This window comes from Manis pentadactyla, chromosome 12 (genome assembly GCF_030020395.1).
Source record: "Manis pentadactyla isolate mManPen7 chromosome 12, mManPen7.hap1, whole genome shotgun sequence".
NCBI lineage: Eukaryota > Metazoa > Chordata > Mammalia > Pholidota > Manidae > Manis > Manis pentadactyla.
Genome location: NC_080030.1, coordinates 110,124,351 through 110,147,136, shown reverse-complemented (window position 1 = coordinate 110,147,136; position 22,786 = coordinate 110,124,351). Strand labels below are relative to the sequence as shown.

General features: G+C 39.4%; 1 protein-coding gene and 1 long non-coding RNA gene across 2 annotated transcripts in view; one reads left to right on the top strand and one right to left on the bottom strand.

Annotated features, from left to right (window-relative positions):
- Nucleotides 1-13,725, bottom strand: part of LOC130679906 (abnormal spindle-like microcephaly-associated protein homolog) — a 24,344-nt gene extending 10,619 nt beyond the window's left edge. The window contains exons 1-4 of the mRNA XM_057489506.1: nucleotides 11,389-13,725; nucleotides 6,345-6,511; nucleotides 4,787-4,883; nucleotides 3,516-3,725 (exon numbers count right to left, since the gene is read on the bottom strand). Coding sequence (XP_057345489.1) covers nucleotides 3,516-3,725; nucleotides 4,787-4,883; nucleotides 6,345-6,511; nucleotides 11,389-13,677 — 2,763 coding nt within the window. The 5' untranslated portion in view covers nucleotides 13,678-13,725. The remainder of the gene's footprint in view (nucleotides 1-3,515; nucleotides 3,726-4,786; nucleotides 4,884-6,344; nucleotides 6,512-11,388) is intronic.
- LOC130679908 (uncharacterized) lies at nucleotides 1,829-22,786 on the top strand. The gene is made up of 2 exons (XR_008992907.1): nucleotides 1,829-1,979; nucleotides 22,564-22,786. It is a non-coding gene; the product is annotated as an uncharacterized LOC130679908 (long non-coding RNA).

Genomic DNA, 22,786 nt, shown 5'->3' with positions numbered 1-22,786 from the left:
GATGGCCAACAGACACATGAAAAGATGCTCCACATCGCTAATTATCAGAGAAATGCAAATTAAAACTACAATGAGGTATCACCTCACACCAGTAAGGATGGCTGCCATCCAAAAGACAAACAACAACAAATGTTGGCGAGGCTGTGGAGAAAGGAGAACCCTCCTACACTGCTGGTGGGAATGTAAATTAGTTCAACCATTGTGGAAAGCAGTATGGAGGTACATCAAAATGCTCAAAACAGACATACCATTTGACCCAGGAATTGCACTCCTAGGAATTTACCCTAAGAACGCAGCAATCAAGTATGAGAAAGACCAATGTACCCCTATGTTTATCGCAGCACTAGTTACAATAGCCAAGAATTGGAAGCAACCTAAATGTCCATCTATAGATGAATGGATAAAGAAGATGTGGTACATATACACAATGGAATACTACTCAGCCATAAGAAAAGGGCAAATCCAACCATTTGCAGCAACATGGATGGAGCTGGAGGGTATTATGCTCAGTGAAACAAGCCAAGCAGAGAAAGAGAAATACCAAATGACTTCACTCATCTGTGGAGTATAACAACAAAGGAAAAACTGAAGGAACAAAACAGCAGCAGAATCACAGAACTCAAGAATGGACTAACAGGTACCAAAGGGAAAGGGACTGGGGAGGATGGGTGGGTAGGGAGGGATAAGGGTGGGGAGAAAAAGAGGGGTATTAAGATTAGCATCCATAGCGGGGTGGGAGAAAGGGGAGGGCTGTACAACACAGAGAAGACAAGTAGTGATTCTACAACAGTTTGCTACACTGATGGACAGTGACTGTAAAGGAGTATATAGGGGGGACCTGGTATAGGGGAGAGCCTAGTAAAGAAAGTATTCGTCATGTAAGTGTAGATTAATGATAAAAAAAAAAAGCAGTTCCTGTGTGGTGACCTCCAATGAGTTCTACACAAGGGTATAAAGGGCATATAAAAGTGTAGGCAAAGGGTCTGTGTTTATACAGAGGATCAAAGCCTAATTGGGCTACCCCGAAAATGAACTAAGATACGATATGAAAAAGAACTTCCAACATCAGCACTCTCGGGAAGACTCATGACAGAAGATGATCAGCAAAAAAAAAAAAACCCAACAAAGATCCACGCACTGCCACAGGTGTAGATACACTCATCCCACCAGTTCCTGGACTTGCCATGGGAATGATGAAGGAGATATCTAAGCTGGCCTGTGCATACAGTAAAACAACAAATTTGACTGGATCTATACTGTTGGAACTCAACCAAGAATTAGGAGAAGTGCAAATTGTAGCGCTCCAAAATCTTACAACCACAGACTATTTACTGTTAAAAGAACATATGGGATGTGAACAGTCCCCAGGAATGGGTTGTTTTAATTTATCTGAATTCTCTCAGACTGTTCAAGTTCAGTTGGACAATATCCACCATATCATAGATAAGTTTTCACAAATGCCTAAGGTGCCTAACTGGTTTTCTTGGTTTCACTGGAGATGGCTGGTAATTACAGGTATGCTTTGGTTATGTAACTATACTCCTATTATGTTAATGTGTGCACACAATTTAATTAGTAGTTTAAAACCTATCCATGCTGAAGTTACTCTACAAGAAGATATGTCAAAGAAATAATCAATCTTCCCAGGTTTTCTTCTGCCTGCTACTCTATAGCTTTTCTTCTTCCTACCTAATTACAACCTTTAAATAGAACTCGTGCCACATGTCGAATTTACCGAGTATCATAATTCTTCCAAGTGGTAAAGACACCTCAAGACAAATGCTGGGCATAGAAGCCACAGGGCATAAATATGCAAAGAAGTAAAAAGCTAACCTTTTCAAACAATAAGGCTTCTTTCTCAATTACCAACTTAACATTTCCCTGTATGGCCCCGGAAGATGACTGGTTAGCCAGAGACGGGTAAGATTCCTCAAGGGAGGAACAACCTAAGACAGGCACAGTCGCAGGGGGGCCATCAGGTGATAAAATGGGGATCAGCAGAGGTGAGGCTTAGAACCTCCCCCCTCATGTTCTGAGAGAAATCTTCTGCATACATGGATGTTTATTGCCCTCGTCTAGCTCGGATTAAAACATAGTCTACAGGCACACACCTGATCATCTACATTTGCTCTCTTACAACACTAAACTCTGTTTTCTACCTTTATCTCGTATCTACCTACCACTTCAGCATTTTATTAAAAATAATAATAATAAAGGGAGGAATGTGGTATCCACATATAAATCAAGTTTAAAAATCAAATGAATATTCATATTTGAACTGACTGTTTATAGTTCATAATGCATGAGCAAAACCGAAGGTTTCTGTGATGGCTGCCCTTGCACTGTTCACCATGTAACTTATTCACTATGTAAGAATTTGTACTCCATGTAAGAACTTGTTCGTTATGCATCAGAAGATTGGAGACTGACGAAAATTAGGCTTGGGGTGGATTAATGATTGTGCATTGAGTATTGACCCCCCTATACAGAATTTTATTGTTGTTAACAACTATTTGATCAATAAATATGAGAGATGCCCTCACACACACACACACACACACACATAAATAAATAAATATATATATATATATATATATATATATATATATATATATATATAAACACACTTCCAATTGTAAAATAAATAAGTAACCTGGATGTAATGTATAGCATAAGGAATATAGTCAAAATATTGTAACAACTTGGTATGGTGATAGCTGGTACCTAGAATTATCATGTATATAAATGTTGAATCACTGTGTTGTACACCTGAAACTAATGTAATACTGTGTGTCAACTACCCTTCAATAAAAAAAATAAAATAAAATAAAATAAAAAAACGAATAGTAGCCTTTAAGTTACATGGACTACCCAACTTTGGGTACTAGGATTTGAATGTACTAATTCAGAGAGACATACATGAACATTAAGCTGAAAAGTGGTTACATATTCTGAGCAGAACTCTGGGAGGTCGTAAAGTTAAATCGCACAGAATGATCTGAATTTTTCTCCAGTATTAGGCCAGCACAAAGTCCATGCAGCGTTAAGTTCTCTACAGCACCCTTTGGTCTTCAGGCTTCCAATTTACATTTAGTGAACAAATACAGAAGATCTTCTAACTTCAAGCTGCTTTGTTCTGTCTTTACCAGTGCTCCACACATTTGCTGCCCAGGACATCATGAACCCCTTCCAAAGGGCTCTCTGCTGGCGACATGGAGGCTGCCCAGGAACAGTGACTACACCTCAGAGTTGCTGGGTGGCTGCAAAAGCCTCTTTCATATTTGCTGCAGTTCCTCTGTTAAAATTTATTACACAAGAGATGTATTTTGCCTTTTTGGTGAGTGTTTATGGGAAATAGGCTCATAGAACAAAAATCTACAGCAACCAGTTCCGTAGAAGCTGAATGAATTCAATGGCTAATGAGTTCTGAAATTATTCTCCAAATCTAAAAGTTCTTAACACAACTTAAGAGCAAATACTTCCATTTCATGAGATGTTTATTTAAAAATACTTACTCTTTTTCTCACTAACCAACCACGCACCAGTGCTTGTAAAACAACCGTAGATTTTTTCAGTTCAGAGTATTTTATCCTTTCATGCTTCGCAGCCCTCCTGGCTTGTATGTATCGCTGTATGGTCAAAGCTGCAGACTTCTGCTGAAGATAGACCTGCCTCCCTTTATAGCCTCTAAAATGTGCTTGGATCAAACAGGCAGCTCGATGTCTCTATAAGGAAATTTTTACAAGAGACATTCACAGACAGAAATAGAATTTCAACATATTGGATGTTCTTAACTTTTTCGAAGTAAAATGAGACAGCATAATATGATTTTATTTTACATTTTCAGCTTAAGAATGTCATATTTCATAGATAGAAAAGGTGATATACCTAGATCTATAGCTGAAAGTGAAGCTTTTATGATGGTGCAAGCCAGGGTCAACTGATACATGTTGCTCTCTCCCTCTCACCCTCTTGATACTCTTCATTGTGAGGGGGAGGACTCCTACCATCTCAGGACAAATACATTTACTAAAAATGCTACAATGTAGAGAACAGAAGGGCATTTAAACAGTTAAGAGGGAAGCTGTTGCGACCAACACCTTAGATTCCTCGGCCACATAACATCCTGACACCTGAACTGTATGATACATAAATCAGTCTATGAAGTGAAATGGGAACAGGTCTGCTTTACAATACAGTTCCCCACCTGCTAGCTGATGACCTTGCAAGTTACTTTCTCTCTGGAGACCTCAGTCTCTTCCTTTGTAAAATGGCTATGCTAATAACTACCTCCCAGGGTTATTATGAGGATCAAATCAGTAAATATATGGTAGTGAGTATAATAATAATAGTTGCTATATATTCACAGTGACTAGTACAAGAATATCAAAATTTACAAGCAAATGTTAATTTTGATTTAATAAAAACCATAGTTACTGCAGCTACTCTAAACCCTTGATGTTAAATATTTTAAATAGATCACCAACTGTGGCTTAAAGAATACATTACTAAGTATTTGATTTACACTGACAAAATATGCTACATTTAGACTTTCTCCAAATAAATTATTTATCCTAAAAGTTACTTCAAATTTGGGTTTGAGAATATTTTATAACACATATATAAGTGAAAACACAAAAAGTATTTTTATGAGTAAATGTAATTTTTAGTTGACTACAATAATGCATTTAAACTTAAATGTATAGTTAGGTCTTGAACATTCTTTTTTCTTAGTGTTTTATAAAGTAGTTCTTTGCAGATATGCTGTGTTTTTTTTCACACCTACTTTTATCATTAAAAAGTGCTCACGAGCTCTTCTTCCACAAAGTATAGCTCTCCATTTTCTCTGAATGATAATTGTTGATGCTCTCATGTTCAAAAATCTGAAAAGCAGTTATTGGAAAGGAATTTCAAGTTACTTTAACCTATGCAATAAGTATTTATTGCCTCCTTTCCTTAAATACTTGAATAAGAAAGGCAATGAGAGAATAAAAGAAAGTAGAGAAGTGTAATTCATACTTTGTTTTAGCAATCAGAATTTTACACATACACACACACAAACAAACATTAACACTATGAAAAAACAAGTTTTAAAATTGGCAATATTCCACTGGGCAAGAAATATGAAGTTCTAGAATGACAGAGAATTCTAAACAAGATCAAAAGAAAGTACGGTCACCCAGATCTAGACAAGAGTAGATAAAGGGGGTGTAGAATTAATGGTAGGATATAAAACCTTACTCCATATTGCAAGTGAGTCCTTAGCAGAAGGTGGTCAAGAAGAGAATTTGAAAGGTTAGAGCAGCATCAATCAAATGAGAGAAATGGATCCTTGTTTGAAAGGAAAGAAGCATCATCAAAATATATAAAAAGAAATATTCTGTAAACAGCATTGGAGGAAAAGTTTAAATGTGAGGGCTAGAGATTAAACTTTAGGCATCAACATAGTGGAAACGTGAACACTGAAAATAGGCTCTTTGGCTCTTGGTAATGTGGAAAAGGTAGAAAGATTAACTTATATTGTCACAGTTCTACGAAAATGAGGCTGTGTGTCAATGAGAAAAATTCAGCGTTTTGATACAGAACTATACTTAGTTCTAGCAATCAGAATTTTACACACTCACACACACACAAACATAGACATTAACACAATGAAAAACAAGTTTTACAACTGGCAATATCCCTGTGGGCAAGAAATATTGGTCCTTCATCACTGAGAGTAGCAACTTTATATTAAGCCCTGATTCTACCCATGGAATTGATCAAGGAATTCTTTTAACTCTAATGCACTATTGCTGATAAAATAATTAATCAATTATGGGACATGAACAAAAATTCTTATACTATGAAATAAAAAATAATATACATAATCTGGTAAGAGCTTCTGAAACTTTGTTCAGAAGAAATGATCTAGGAAAAGGGAAATAGAATTAACACAGACAAGTTGGAAATTAGGTCTTCATCTTTAAGGATAAAGAATATGGGGAATAATATGAAGTAAAAAAAAGGAAAAATGAGTAAGAAAACAAATTTTGCCAGTAGCTAAATCAACAAACAATATGGACCAGTGCACTAATAAGGAAACCAAGATTTACCAGATTATTTCATTCACTTCCCACCCGTCCTTGCTTTCATCCCTATGAACCTGAATGAATCAAGTTTAACTAAATTATTTTTTACTAAATTATATCAAAACTCTATCTGCAAAAATAAGATACTCTTACAGATACAGCTTGTTTCAAAGCACCAAAATGAACCACATAAATTAAGTATTGCAAATATTTAAAAGAAAAATCAACAGGCAGTATTATTTCATGCAAAGACCCGTGGCTGTGGCGTACTACCGTGCTCTGTCCAGTCTGGCAAAAAAGCAGCTCTGCATGAGTGTAACGGCCTTCAGTACAGCCAGATAAGCTTTCCGCACTTTCCGACACCTGTACCAGGCTTGAATCTTGCAAGCAGCTTCCACTTTACATAAATGTTTCTTGGCTTTATATCTCCTCCATACAGCCTATCAAACATATAAATATGACAAATATGCAATGAGATTTTTTTTGTAAATTGGAAGAACTAGTACTAAAGACAGTTAATATAAGGTTAAGCAGACAAAATGAATTGCAGAAATGTGGTCATATGATGACTCTTCTATTAGACTCATTTATTTCTGACATACACTGGCCATCTGAGAACAGTGGTGCCAACGTAGGGAACACCTACTATGTGCTTTGTTACACATACTCGGGGGCTGGCTGGCAGCTAAGCCTAATATAACCCTAACAAATATTTTAAGACTGTAAGATATGCACGATGTCTGGAAAGCTAGATATGTGCTTGTCCTTACCTCAGTGCGTTTGGAAGAACAGTAAGAAAATGAACACACTGACTACTCTACTTCTGGGGAAGAAACAGGCATCCTTCCTACCTGCCACCCACCCACCCCACATCCATCCACCCTGGGTTTGTGTCCAGCCTGGAGCAGAATCCTAAGAGCAACCACTTATCACAGCACCATCAGATTTTTCAGTTTTGGCAATTTTGTAGCTAACTAGAAGTTTAAGTGACAGCTATAACTTATTAATGCCGAGCACTGTAAGTCTTTAAATAATACAGGTTGGCAGTACTATTATTATCTCTAATTGTGAGACCAGGACGTCAAGGCCTGAGTAATAACTGGCAATGGTATTCATTTAATCTGTACAAATATCTTGTGAGATGAAGATCTCTACTTTACAAACACTGGTGTTGAGAAAGAAGAGGCTTACCACATGGCCAGTAAGAGACAGACTTAAGATTTGAACTCATTCTACTTGATTCAACAATACCTTTAACAAATACTACAGCCACACCTCCAAATTCAGTGGACAGGCAAGAATTATACATATGGTCAAAATTATTCTTGTGATGTCCTTAAGTCACTCAGAATATATTACATACGGTTTTCATGTAACCAAACCTGAATACCAACATATTGGTATTCATAGTGGGAGCCAGGCAACTGTAATTTTAAAGATTTCAATGTGCATTAAAGTTTGGGGCCACTGGTATATACTAAAAACTGGATTTGTCAAATATAGTTTTATAATTTAACTATATAAAAGAAAAACAGTTGGATTTTCATAAGATTATTTTGGCTTTTCTATCATTTCAGTTGAATATAACCATAACTAACACACCCAATTACCACTTCTCCACCCTGAATATCTTTGCAGCATTTGGAATCGGAGCACTCCTCTCTTCCTTCCTCAACCCTTGGTTTCTTCATACTATAATCTTTCAGTTTTCTTTGTTCCCTCTTAAGGCCATGTACTGACATCTCTCAACTTCCATAAATTCTGACATTCTTCAGGGTCTGAGTCACAGGCCCTCATCATTTACCCATTTTATACATTTTTCCTAGGTTTTTTCTCATTGCTCCCATGACTTCATCTACCACACACATGCCAATAATGTAGAAGTTGAATTCTAAAGTCCCCTCCACTCTCCGAACTCCAGACACATGGCCAGCCACCTACTGGGTCTCACCTGGGACATCCCAGGTGCTTTAGCATCACATGCCCAAACCAGACACCATCAGCCTGTGAGCCTGCTCCACCCTTGGTTCCCCATGTGGCCACAGTACTTGGCCATGAACAAGGCTTGTTTCCTTTTCTAGGCTCTGTGTAATGCCGATTCTATCCTTCCACACAGATTAACCCTCACAATCCCATTGCCCCACTGGACTCCAACTAAACTGTGGTGATCTTTCACCTGACCCATGGCCCAGAGCCTCCTAGCTGGTCTCCCTGCTCTCGGTCTTGCTCCACCTCCAGTTCATCTTCCACATTCCTGCCAGAGTGATTTTTTTTAAATAAAAATATTATTCTGGTCTTCCCCTGCTTAAATTCTTCTACCACTTCTTTTAGTCTGGAGAATAAAGACTAAACGTTTTTCTATGCCCTACAAAGCTATCCACAATCTCACTCCCTCTATGGCTAATCTAGTCTCCTATCACACTTCCTTTCTCTCTAGTTTTTGAACTCCACATTACCTCCTACAACTGTAATATTCATTCAATACATTTTACTTGGCTATTTCCAATTCATCCTTCAGCTTAACATCTCAACATTTAAGTGCCAGTTGCTTTGGGAAGCTTTCTCTGACCACAGGACTAGACTCAGTTTCTCTTCTCCATGTTCCCAGCATTCTCTGTGTTCTCATTTTGCATTATAATAACTCTTCTCTGTTCAATTGAATTCTTGGAGACAGCTACTATGTATATCTTACTGTCTATTCTTATTACCCCCTGTGGTATTTATCACTTTGCCAGCACTCTACATTAGTTAAATGAAAACATTATTTCTAAACTTAATAACAACCCAGCAAGATACCAACAGATCACACCTAGGTTTAAAGCCCAGGGAATTCCAGGTGCATTAGAAATATCTGAAGTGCCTCTCTGTGTTCAACATCAGCAAGTTATTTAACCTTCCTTAGTTCCTATACACTTTCAAAGAGAATAATTCTCTTCAGCCCTCACACTTTGGGAGAATGCAATGAACAAAATAGCATGAAGTTCTTTGGAAACGAAAAGTGCTAGACACTCTGAATATGGGATGCATGTCTATCTAGTGTAAGTACCTCTTTGACAGACTAGAGGAATAAAGCAATCCCCTCTGGCCTAAATTATGCCAAGTATCACTTTACCTTAGCTTAAATTTTCCACTTAAAAAAATAATTTTATGCAATAGAGAACTCCCATTAACTACATTCTCAAAATTCTTCTGGGAGTGCTCTAATGAACAGCTATGGAGATGCATCGAGCATAAGGTGGACATGTCCAGAACAATCCCAGGTCTGTGCTGTCTTGGACACCAGTAATAGTTCAGCCTTTTCCCATTCTCAAAAATGCTCCATTTGGAAGATAAATAAGATGGTCACAAACTATTATTCTTTAAGACTTGCTTATGTTCATTATAAATTGTAACAAATATTGGCCAAAGAATGAAAGCTTTATTTTTAAACATACAAATACCTGAACTTTTATGGTACTATATTTTTCTGAACTTTCTGTTTCTGTGTAAACCCTTTCATTCTAGCTTGAGTAATGGGAACACTGTTCCTAATTTGTAAATAAACTTCTCTTCGATGTTCTGCAGACAAAAAATCTCTGTGGTTTTGTGGAAGCACTGCTGCTTTTCTGCACAATAAGAGCTGTTCTCCCATTTGCTGCACCCTGAAATACTGCTGTGAAGTCCAGTGCAGTTTTCTGCTGGACAAAGCTTCCTGGATGCACAGCCACCTGAAGGAGGGCTGAACTCATAGGGCAGCATGCTTCTGTGTTTCTGACCTGCGATCGTTTCACAGAAAGCCTTCTGAACTGCAGCCTCTTAGAATGACACTGCTTCCTTCCTATGGAAAGACAGCTAGAGAGGCTTTACACCACTTGTGGATCATATATGCTGTGCCTTGGACATCTTCTTGCTGAGTCTCAGTGGAGGACCAGCAGCAATGGCTGCCATCTTCCCCACAGATACGTTTTCATTTTCCAACTTTCACACCTCTAAAAGCTGCCTGAATAGCTCCTACAGATTTCTGGGCTGCTAAAATCATTTTTCTTTCCATTTTGACTCTGACATATGACCTATAAGGATTCTGTATAACAACTGCCATTATCTCTGCTTGGTAATCAACTCTGGCCCTGTGTATTTGGTAGTAGGATGACTGAATGAGTGAGGCTTCCAGGGGCACGTGTTGGCTGCCCTATGTACCTGGAAACCTCCTAAGGAGGCTGTTTACAAGTGATTGCCTGGCTGTGCATGCAGTCTGTGCTCTGTATCTTCTTTGAACCAAAACTACTGCTGCTGTAAAGAATAGATAATGCCTCCTTTACAACAGTGGCAGCCTGATGCTGCTCCTGAATCTGTTTCCTTGTGATGTCCTGAAAACCTGCCTGAACACAGGGTGCAGCTTTGAGTGCACTGTGTTGAAAAGCTTTCTTTTTCTTTGCTGTGTATTTTTCTTGTATTACTACTGTAGCCCACTGAAACTTTTGGTAGAAAAAATAGTGCCTACACATTCTACCTGTGCTTTGTAGTATGACAGCAGCTCTGTGTTTTTCTCTTAGAAGCTGTCTTACTTTCATTCCCTTACATGCAGCCTGAATGACCAAAGCAGGAAGCCCTTACCTGACATAACTGTCTCTCTGCAATTTTGCACCTCTGCATATTCGGTGATGTTGCTGAACTAGAATGGAGGTCTTTTCTCAAGTCTGAAATGTAATGTATGTTCTGTGCATTCTGAAAGCAGCCTAGATGCCAGCAGCAGGCATCTTTTTCCTTACCACTCATCTTCCGAATGATGACTGGATTTTAATGGCTGCCTTTTGTAACCATCAGAATTGTAGTGACGCTTTGCACAAGCATTCACACGATATTTTCTCTAAACCCAAACAGCAGTCTTCCTGAGAGACAGAAATCTTCTCTCATCACTGGAGTTCTAAATTGCCTCTGAAGAAGAGTTACAACTAAATGCATAACTTTCAAATGTCTTCTGGCTTTCATCCCACTAAAAACAGCCTGCATGCATATTACAGAATGCCTTACCTAGACATACCTTTGAAATTGTACATTTCTGCCCTTCACTGCCCAGTACTATTGCTGTACTGTCCTTGTTACCTCCTTTAGCTTTAGATGTGCTTGCCGCATGTATTGTCTGTAATGACTGAATGAGTGTAGCCGTGTCGTCTGCAGTGTGACTGAATAAGTGTAGCCATGTCGTCTGTAGTGTGAGTGAATGAGTGTAGCTCCAACAGTCTAACTTTCGTTTCTCTAAAGCTTGCCAGAAGAGTATTAATAGCTTTCAAAATTGCCAAGTACTTTGCATGCTGAGTTTTGCCTTGATGATTATTACCTGAATTACGACAGCTGCTGTTATCATTTGGTGGTATCTTCTTTTTGACTGATGCATTTTAAACATGGCTTTAATACAAGTAGCTGCTGTGTGCATACGCTGAATATGTCTTCTTACTCTAATACCTCTATAAACAGCTTGGATTTTAATCACTGTCTCCCTTAAATCAAGGTAGTCCTTGCGCTGCTGGTTTGCAATCTTAATACGTCGATACCACCTCTGAATTGAGAGAGCTGAAGCTCTGTAGGTTGTGTTCCTCTTCTTGACTTTGTGAGCCCTGTGTGCAGACTGGATGGTGACTGCTGCTTTGGTGCCCTCTTCCATCTTTTTTCTCACTCTCATACTTCGGTAAGCTGACTGTAAAACTACTGCGGCTGCTTTGGTTTTCAAATACAAAAGGTGCTGTTTCCTTCCAATACTGTAAGCCCTGTAATATGTCTGAATCAGATGGGCAGCTCTTCTCATGCTTTTCCACTTCTTCTGCTGCACGTACATCCGATAATATGACTGTATGATGACAGCACATTGGTGCTGCTTCTGGATCTGTACCCTCCCTGGCTTTCCGGTCCATGTACGCTGCAGCGTCATCACCACACAGCGGAGTTCGGCAGACTCCTCATGATGCTTTACTCCTGCCCTCCGTCCTCTCAGATGTTGCTGGATGACTAATACTGATGATTTTAATAGTCTAAACTGACTCTGGGCCTTGGCCATCCTAAAAGCAGACTGAATTTTCACTGCAGCTTGACGTTCCCTTCTGATCTGCTTCCGAACCTTCCAGCCACGATAAGCAGACTGGAGAGAAATCACAGCTCTTCTTGTCTTTAAAAAGTATACTCTTATATCATGAACAGTCTTGTATGCCCTGTACCATCTCTGAATCTTAATAGTGGACTGAAGCACAAACTGATATTCCTTCCTTTCTCTATGGGTTCTAAAAGCAGTTTGAATTTTAAGAGCAGCTATAGATTGTTGTTTGATTAGCCGGTGTACCTTATAACCTCTGTAAGCTGCCTGTAAACAAGTAACTGCCCTTTGGACGTGCAAGTCCTTCCTCTGACGGGCTTGCGCTTTGCATGCACGATAGCGATTCTGAATGACAACAGTCGCCCTATAAACATGCAGGTAGTGCTGCCGTATCTTCCTTATTCTGAAGTGAGACTGCAGGGACACAGCAGCTTTTCTCTGCAGCCTCATCTCTCCAACCAGGTGTCCTCTAGCAAAAGCCTGCGGTTTAATACAGGATTCCTGCGCCGGCATGGATTCCTCCCTCTTTAGCGCTGCGGCTGCCCTGGAACGGTACCAGCACTGGAGAAACAGCACCGCTGCTCTTAAACGTAAATACCGTTTACGAGTTTGTTTCATCTTGACAATTGATTGTAGCTTTACCACAGCATTTTTTAGACTCAGAAATTTCTTTTTGGAAATATAAGCTCGATAATATGACTGAATCTTTATAACAGCTGTGAGGGCATGCATAAACTTTTTCCTGGCTTGCATTCCTCTACATGCAGACTGTAGAACAATGACAGCAGAACGTGTTTTCTGGTAAGATGCTCGAACTTCCACTGCTGAAAGGTAAGCTCGGAAATGAACCTGAATTACAAGGGCGGCTTTCTTTATCTTCTTATATTTCTGCAATTGATGATGTTTTCTTACATGTGCCTGCAATTTGACGGTGATTTTCTTAAGGTTTAGAAACTGAAATCTGTCTCGTCTCGCTTTCCAATATGACTGCAACACACATGCAGCTCTCACCTGCTGGAGCGCATCACGGGCTCTCCAGGCACTGAAGGCCTTCTGTAGTAGGACAGCTGCAGCCCGTTTCTGGAGATAATGGGTGCGCTCAGTCTTCCCTTGCAGATATGCTCTGCAGTGCTTCTGGATAGTCAGTAGAGCCGCTTTTCTTCTTTTGTATAACTTCTGGGCTTGAACGCACTGAAATCTTGTCTGAACGGTCACAACACAAGATCTAATGTGCGTATATTTCCGTAATTCTTTGGGCATTCTATACCATGATTGTATGATGACAGCAGACTTTTCTTCTTTAGCTTGTTTTCTGACATGCCACTCTCTAAAAGCTCTTTGCAATATTATCGCAGCTTTTATTTGTAATTGCAGTTTATGTTGCTTCCATCTTCTGAACACAGCCTGGATTAGAAGGGATGATGATTTTAGAATTTTGTATCTCTGTTGATCGCGTTTTCTTCTTACATAAGCATGCCAGTGCCTCTGAATTGTAACTGTGGCCCAAAGATACCGTTTATAAGAAGTAACTGCAGTTATCATTCTTATCCTAGATTGCAGGATTACCGAATAATACTTTAATTTCAGAAATCTTTTTCTAGTAGAATATCTTCTCCAACACCTCTAAAAAAGTTAAGAAAGGACACAAAGTAAAAGAGACATTACAGTTAAACCTTTAAAATATTAATCTTTCTAACATCTTGCTTAAAAATAACACATTAAGTTAAGAAAGAGTATATTTAAAAAAAATTAATTTGTCTCTTTTGTTTGTTGTCTAGTTTCTACATTGGTACAGTTGTAGCCAATTCATAAATCCTTGTCTCAATCCTAATATATTTTAATAATAACTATGTAACCATTGTTTTCCCGTTTGGAATGGAATGACAAATAATTTACAGTTATCAGATAAATGTTATTAAGAGGATGTTAATTGGCATGAGAATGTCTTATCATTTACTGTCCTGGTCACAAATTTTTCAAATAGCCAATTCAAGTAAGAATCACAACAAAAAGAAAAGAATCCTACAAAGGGTGTCATCTGAATTTGGGGTCTCTAGGAAGTGAGGCATCGGTCACCCACAGACAAGGGGAGACATTACTTTTGTGAAGATAATAAAGATGCTGTCTGATCCTCATGTAGCCTGCCTCCTTGGAATTAAGGTAACATCTCTACTAATGATATTTATAATGCATTTGTATTCCAGAGACATAAGAAATAAGCAATATTTATATTAGAGTAGAATTACATATGTTAGAAGAAGAAAATCAAAATAAAACTATAGTAATTATCTGCTATCTATTGATTCTAAGTAATATCCGAAGAAGTTATTTTTTGGATCTTATTTTCCCCTTATATCGAGGTCTCTAAGCTATCTTACAATGATTGGCAACTGTTTATGCGAGGGATCCTATAATATCACATTATAGGCCTTATACTATAAACAGGAATTTGAGAAATAGGTAAGCTAGGTCATTCAGAGTCATTATTTTCATTAAGATACAACTTCCTAGGATCATGGGAAGATGGCGGCGTGAGTAGTTCAGAGGAAATCTCCTCCCCAAAACATATATATTTATGAAAATATAATAAATACAACTATTCCTAAAAGTGACACCAGTGGATGCAGTACAACAGCCAGGATACATCTACATCTGCGAGAACTCAGCATCACACGAAGGGGGTAAGATACCAGCCGCGGCCAGGTGGGACCCGAACGCTCCCCCACCCCAAAACCCGGCGGGAAGAAAGGAGTCAGAACGGGGAGGGAGTGAAAGCCCAGGACTGCTAAACAACCAGCTCTAGAAATCTGCACCCGGAACGCAGACACAAGGTGCACGGTGTGCTGGATATTAGACAAACGGAAAAGCAAAACCTGTGGGCAGGTCCCCGCAACCGGCGCCCCTGAGACAAAAGAAAAGCAAGTGCTTTCTGCAAGTCTTAAAGAGACAGGGATCCCATAGCTGGATGAAGTTGTCCCGGCAGCTGGGAGTACCGGGGAAACTTAGGCATCCTAAATGGAGGCAGTGCAGCTCTGAAGCCCCTCACAGGACTAGGCAGCCTGCCAGTTGTTCCTCCAACTGGCGCGGACCCCGACACACGCGCCCAGTAGCAGGAGAGTGGGAGCGCGCACCGGGGGTGGAAGCACTAGAAGGAACCAAGAGCAGAACCGTGCGCCGCAGGGCTAGCCCGCAGCAGCGTGACCAAACAGCCCGGGCGCAGCTCGCGCGCACCGGCGGCAGTGAAGCCAGAGCCCGGTAGAAGACTGCACGGAAAAGCCCCGCGCGCACCAGCAGCGGAGCCAAAGGGAGCAGGCGCACTCCCAGAAGCCGACCGGAATCCCAGCCCAACACACAGCCGCCCGGGCCAGACCCAAAGGCCGCTGTTGCCACACAGCTGCACAGCAGGGTTGCTGCTAACACGGAGGAGTGCACCTGGCATGCCTGCCACTCCCCGCAGGGCTCCGTGCTGCTCTGACGGACACCCCGCCCACAGCAGCTTAGGAGATTAACCCGGTGGCTGCTCCAGGAGGGCAGGTAGCCATCACAGACAGCAGAGAAGGGCAAGGCATCCAGCAAGCAGGAAAGGACTTTCTTCTCTCAGCTGACACACCCGCAACCTGCCTACAGCCACTGCAATCACCATGAAAAGGCAAAAAAATCTGGTCCAGACCAAGATAGTTACACCTGAGAAAGGATATGCAGAGGCAGACCTAACCAGTGTCCCTGAAAAAGAATTCAAAATAAAAATCATAAACATGCTGACAGAGCTGCAGAGAAATATGCAAGAGCTAAGGGATGAAGTCTGGAGGGAGATTACAGACGTCCGGAGGGAGATCACAGAAGTGAAACAAACTCTGGAAGGAATTATAAGCAGAATGGATAAGATGCAAGAGGCCATTGATGGAATAGAAACCAGAGAACAGGAACGCATAGAAGCTGATGCAGAGAGAGATAAAAGGATCTCCAGGAATGAAACAATATTAAGAGAACTGTGTGACCAATCCAAAAGGAACAATATCTGCATTATAGGGGTACCAGAGGAAGAAGAGAGAGAAAAAGGGATAGAAAGTGTCTTTGAAGAAATAATTGCTGAGAACTTGCCCAAACTGGGGAAGGAAATAGTTGCTCAAACTACGGAGGCACACAGAACTCCCGAGAGACGGGATCCAAAGAGGTCAACACCAAGACTCATAATAATTAAAATGGCAAAGATCAAGGACTGGGACAGAGTATTAAAGGCAGCGAGAGTGAGTAAAAAGGTCACCTACAAAGGAAAACCCATCAGGCTATCATCAGACTTCTCAACAGAAACCTTACAGGTCAGAGGAGAATGGATGATATATTTAATGCAATGAAACAGAAGGGCCTTGAACCAAGGATACTGTATCCAGCACGATTATCATTTAACTATGAAGGAGGGATTAAACAATTCCCAGACAAGCAAAAGTTGAGGGAATTTGCCTCATACAAACCACCTCTACAGGGTATCTTAGAGGGACTGCTCTAGATGGGAGCACCCCTAAAAATAGCACAGAACAAAACAACCACCATATGAAGAATGGAGGAGGAAAAAGAAGGGAAAGAAATAATCATCAGACTGTGTTTAAAACAGCTCAATAAGCGAGTGAGGTCAGACAGTAAGGTAGTAAACAAGCTAACCTTGAACCTTTGGTAACCACAAATCTAAAGCCTGCAATGGCAATAAGTACATATCTTTCAATAATCACCCTAAATGTAAATGGACTGAATGCACCAATCAAAAGAAACAGAGTAATAGAATGGATAAAAAAGCAAGAACAATCTATATGCTGCTTACAAGAGACTCACCTCAAACCCAAAGACATGTACAGACTAAAAGTCAAGGGATGGAAAAACATATTTCAGGCAAACAACAGAGAGAAGAAAGCAGGGGTTGCAGTAATAATATCAGACAAAACAGACTTCAAAACAAAGAAAGTAACAAGAGATAAAGAAGGACATTACATAATGATAAAGGGCTCAGTCCAACAAGAGGATATAACCATTCTAAATATATATGCACCCAACACAGGAGCACCAGCATATGTGAAACAAATACTAACAGAACTAAAGGGGGAAATAGACTGCAATGCATTCATATTAGGAGACTTCAACACGCCACTCACCCCCAAGGATAGATCCACTGGGCAGAAAATAAGTAAGGACACGGAGGCACTGAACAACACACTACAACAGATGGACCTAATAGACATCTATAGAACTCTACATCCAAAAGCAACAGGATGTACATTCTTCTCAAGGGCACATGGAACATTCTCCAGAATAGACCACATACTAGGCCACAAAAAGAACCTCAGTAAATTCCAAAAGATTGAAATCCTACCAACCAACTTTTCAGACAACAAAGGTATAAAACTAGAAGCAAATTGTACAAAGAAAGCAAAAAGGCTCACAAACACATGGAGGCTTAACAACATGTTCCTAAATAATCAATGGATCAATGACCAAATTAAAATGGAGATCCATCAATATATGGAAACAACAATAACACAAAGCCCCAACTTCTGTGGGATGCAGCAAAAGCAGTCTTAAGAGGAAAGTATATAGCAATCCAGGCATATTTAAAGAAGGAAGAACAATCCTAAATGAATAGTCTAATGTCACAATTATCGAAATTGGAAAAAGAAGAACAAATGAGGCCTAAGGTCAGCAGATGGAGAGAGATAATAAAGATCAGAGAGGAAATAAATAAAATTGAGAAGAATAAAATAGAAAAAAAATCAATGAAACCAAGAGCTGGTTCTTTGAGAAAATAAACAAAATAGATAATAGACCACATACTAGGCCACAAAAAGAGCCTCAGAAAATTCCAAAAGATTGAAATCCTACCAACCAACTTTTCAGACCACAAAGGCATAAAACTAGAAATAAACTGTACAAAGAAAGCAAAGAGGCTCACAAACACATGGAGGCTCAACAACACGCTCCTAAATAATCAATGGATCAATGACCAAATCAAAATGGAGATCCAGCAATATATGGAAACAAATGACAACAACAACACTAAGCCCCAACTTCTGTGGGACGCAGCAAAAGCAGTCTTAAGAGGAAAGTATATAGCAATCCAAGCGTATTTAAAAAAGGAAGAGCAATCCCAAATGAATGGTCTAATGTCACAATTATCGAAATTGGAAAAAGAAGAACAGATGAGGCCTAAGGTCAGCAGAAGGAGGGACATAATAAAGATCAGAGAAGAAATAAATAAAATTGAGAAGAATAAAACAATAGCAAAAATCAATGAAACCAAGAGCTGGTTCTTCGAGAAAATAAACAAAATAGATAAGCCTCTAGCCAGACTTATTAAGAGAAAAAGAGAGTCAACACACATCAACAGAATTAGAAACGAGAAAGGAAAAATCACGACGGACCTCACAGAAATACAAAGAATTAAATTGAATCGGTAATCAAAAAACTACCCAAGAACAAAACCCCCGGGCCAGATGGATTTACCTCGGAATTTTATCAAACATACAGAGAAGACATAAAACCCATTCTTCTTAAAGTTTTACAAAAAATAGAAGAGGAGGGAATACTCCCAAACTCATACTATGAAGCCAACATCACCCTAATACCAAAACCAGGCAAAGACCCCACCAAAAAAGAAAACTACAGACCAATATCCCTGATGAACGTAGATGCAAAAATACTCAACAAAATATTAGCAAACCGAATTCAAAAATATGTCAAAAGGATCATACACCATGACCAAGTGGGATTCATCCCAGGGATGCAAGGATGGTACAACATTCAAAAATTCATCAACATCGTCCACCACATCAAAAAAAAAGACAAAAACCACATGATCATCTCCATAGATGCTAAAAAAGCATTTGACAAAATTCAGCATCCATTCATGATAAAAACTCTCAGCAATACGGGTATAGAGGGCAAGTGCCTCAACATAATAAAGGCCATATATGATAACACAGGCAACATCATACTGAACAGCGAGAAGCTGAAAGCTTTTCCTCTGAGATCGGGAAAAAGACAGGGATGCCCACTCTCCCCACTGTTACTCAACATGGTACTGGAGGTTCTAGCCACGGCAATCAGACAAAACAAAGAAATACAAGGAATCCAGATTGGTAAAGAAGAAGTCAAACTGTCGCTATTTGCAGATGACATGATATTGTACATAAAAAACCCTAAAGACTCCACTCCAAAACTACTAGAACTGATATTGGAATACAGCAAAGTTGCAGGATACAAAATTAACACACAGAAATCTGTGACTTTCCTATACACTAACAATGAACCAATAGAAAGAGAAATCAGGAAAACAACTCTATTCACAATTGCATCAAAAAGAATAAACTACCTAGGAATAAACCTAACCAAAGAAGTGAAAGAGCTATTCCCTGAAAACTACAAGTCACTCTTAAGAGAAACTAAAGAGGACACTAACAAATGGAAACTCATCCCATGCTTGTGGCTAGGAAGAATTAATATCGACAAAATGGCCATCCTGCCCAAAGCAATATACAGATTTCATGCAATCCCTATCAAATTACCAGCAACATTCTTCAATGAACTGGAACAAATAGTTCAAAAATTCATATGGAAACACCAAAGACCCCTAATAACCAAAGCAATCCTGAGAAAGAAGAATAAAGTAGGAGGGATCTCACTCCCCAACTTCAAGCTCTACTATAAAGCCATAGTAATCAAGACAATTTGGTACTGGCACAAGAACAGGGCCACAGACCAGTGGAACAGACTAGAGACTCCAGATATTAATCCAAACATATATGGTCAATTAATATTTGATAAAGGAGCCATGGACATACAATGGCGAAATGACAGTCTCTTCAACAGATGGTGCTGGCAAAACTGGACAGCTACATGTAGGAGAATGAAACTGGACCATTGTCTAACCCCATACACAAAAGTAAACTCCAAATGGATCAAAGACCTGAATGTAAGTCATGAAACCATAAAACTCTTAGAAAAAAACATAGGCAAAAACCTCTTAGACATAAACATGAGTGACCTTTTCTTGAAAATATCTCCCCGGGCAAGGAAAAAAACAGCAAAAATGAACAAGTGGAACTATATAAAGCTGAAAAGCTTCTATACAGCAAAAGACACCATCAATAGAACAAAAAGGTACCCTACAGTATGGGAGAATATATTTGTAAATGACAGGTCCAATAAAGGCTTGACATCCAAAATATATAAAGAGTTCACCCACCTCAACAAACAAAAAACAAATAACCCAATTAAAAAATGGGCAGAGGAACTGAACAGTTCTCCAAAAAAGAAATACAGATGGCCAACAGACACATGAAAAGATGCTCCACATCACTAATTATCAGAGAAATGTAAATTAAAACCACAATGAGGTAACACCTCACACCAGTAAGGATGGCAACCATCCAAAAGACAAACAACAACAAATGTTGGTGAGGTTGTGGAGAAAGGGGAACCCTCCTACACTGCTGGTGGGAATGTAAATTAGTTCAACCATTGTGGAAAGCAGTATGGAGGTTCCTCAAAACGCTCAGAATAGACTTACCTTTCGACTCAGGAATTCCACTCCTAGGAATTTACCCTAAGAATGCAGCACTCAAGTTTGAAAAAGACAGATGCAACCCTATGTTTATCGAAGCACTATTTACAATAGCCAAGAATTGGAACCAACCTAAGTGTCCATCAGTAGATGAATGGATAAAGAAGAAGTGGTACATATACACAATGGAATATTATTCAGCCATAAGAAGAAAACAGATCCTACCATTTGCAACAACATGGATGGAGCTAGAGGGTATAACGCTCAGTGAAATAAGCCAAGTGGAGAAAGAGAAATACCAAATGATTTCACTCATCTGTGGAGTATAAGAACAAAGGAAAAACTGAAGGAACAAAACAGCAGCAGAATCACAGAACCCAAGAATGGACTAACAGGTACCAAAGGGAAACTGACTGGGGAGGATGGGGGGGAGAGAAGAAAGGGGATATTATGATTAGCATGCATAATGGGGGGGTGGGAGAAAGGGGAGGGCTGTACAACACAAAGACAAGTAGTGATTATACAACATTTTGCTATGCTGATGGACAGTGACTGTAAGGGGGGTTGTGGGGGGGACCTGGTATAGGGGAGAGCCTAGTAAACATAATGTTCTTCATGTAATTGTAGATTAATGATAAAAAAAATAAAGAAAAGGGGGATTACTCCCTGATAGGATAAAACTAACTGCAAATCACCAATTAATGCATGCTTTGAATAACCTTAATTTAGATCACTTAAAGGGTGTCAGATGATCAGCTATGGAAGTACATTTTTATGATAATATTCCTTTTTCTTAAAAAAAAGAAAAAAAGGCAGTTCCTGTGTGGTGATCTCCAATAGGTTCTTCACAATGGTATAAAGGGCATATCAAAGTGTGGGCAGGGGGTTTGTTTGTGTTTATACAGAGGATCAAAGCTAACTTGGCTACCCAGAAAATGAATTAAGATAAGATATGAAGAAGAACTTCCAACATCAACATTCTCTGGAAGAGTCATTCCAGAAGATGATCATCAAAAAACTTCAACAAAGATCCTGTCCCTGTTGTAGTTGTAGCTGCATTCATCTGACTGGTTCCTGGACTTGCCATTGGAATGAAGAAGGAGATATCTAAGCAGGCCTGTGCATACAGTAAAACAACAAATTTGACTGGATCTATACTGTTGGAACTCAACCAAGAATTAGGAGAAGTGCAAGTTGCAGCACTCCAAAATCGTGAGACTATAGACTATCTACTGTTAAAAGAACATATGAGATGTGAACAGTTCCCAGGAATGTGTTGTTCTAATTTGTCTGATTTTTCTCAAACTATTCAAATTCAGTTAGACAATATCCATCATATCATTGATAAGTTTTCACAAATGCCTAGGGTGCCTAACTGGTTTTCTTGGTTTCACTGGATATGGCTAGTAATTGTAGGTCTGCTTTTGTTATGTAGCTGTATTCCTATTATGTTAATGTGTGTACACAACTTAATTAGTAGTTTAAAACCTATACATGCATATGTTACTCTACAAGAAGATATGACAAAAAAATAATCAATCTTCCCATGTTTCCTTTCATCTGCTACTTCTATAGCTTTTCTTCTTCCTTCCTAATTACAACCTTTAGGTAGAATTCGTGCCTCATAACGAAATTACCGAGTATCATAATTCTTTCAAGTGGTAAAGATACCTCAAGACAAATGCTGGGCATAGAAGCCACAGGGCATAAATATGCAAAGAAGTAAAAAGCTAACATTTTCAAACAATAAGGCTTCTCTCTCAGTTACCAACTGTACATTTCCCTGTATGGCCCCAGAAGATGACTGGTTAGCCAGAGACGGGTAAGATTCTTCAAGGGAGGAACAACCTAGACAGGCACAGTCGCAGGGGGGCCATCAGGTGAGAAATTGGGAATCAACAGAGGTGAGGCTCAGAACCTCACACCCCCCCTGTTTTGAGAGAAATCTTCTGCATCTGTGGATGTTTTGTTGCCCTTGTCTAGCTTGGATTAATACTTAGTCCATAGGCACACACCTGATCATCTACATTTGCCCTCTTACAGCACTAAATTATGTTTTCTACCTTTATCTTGCATATACCTACCACTTCAGCATTTTATTAA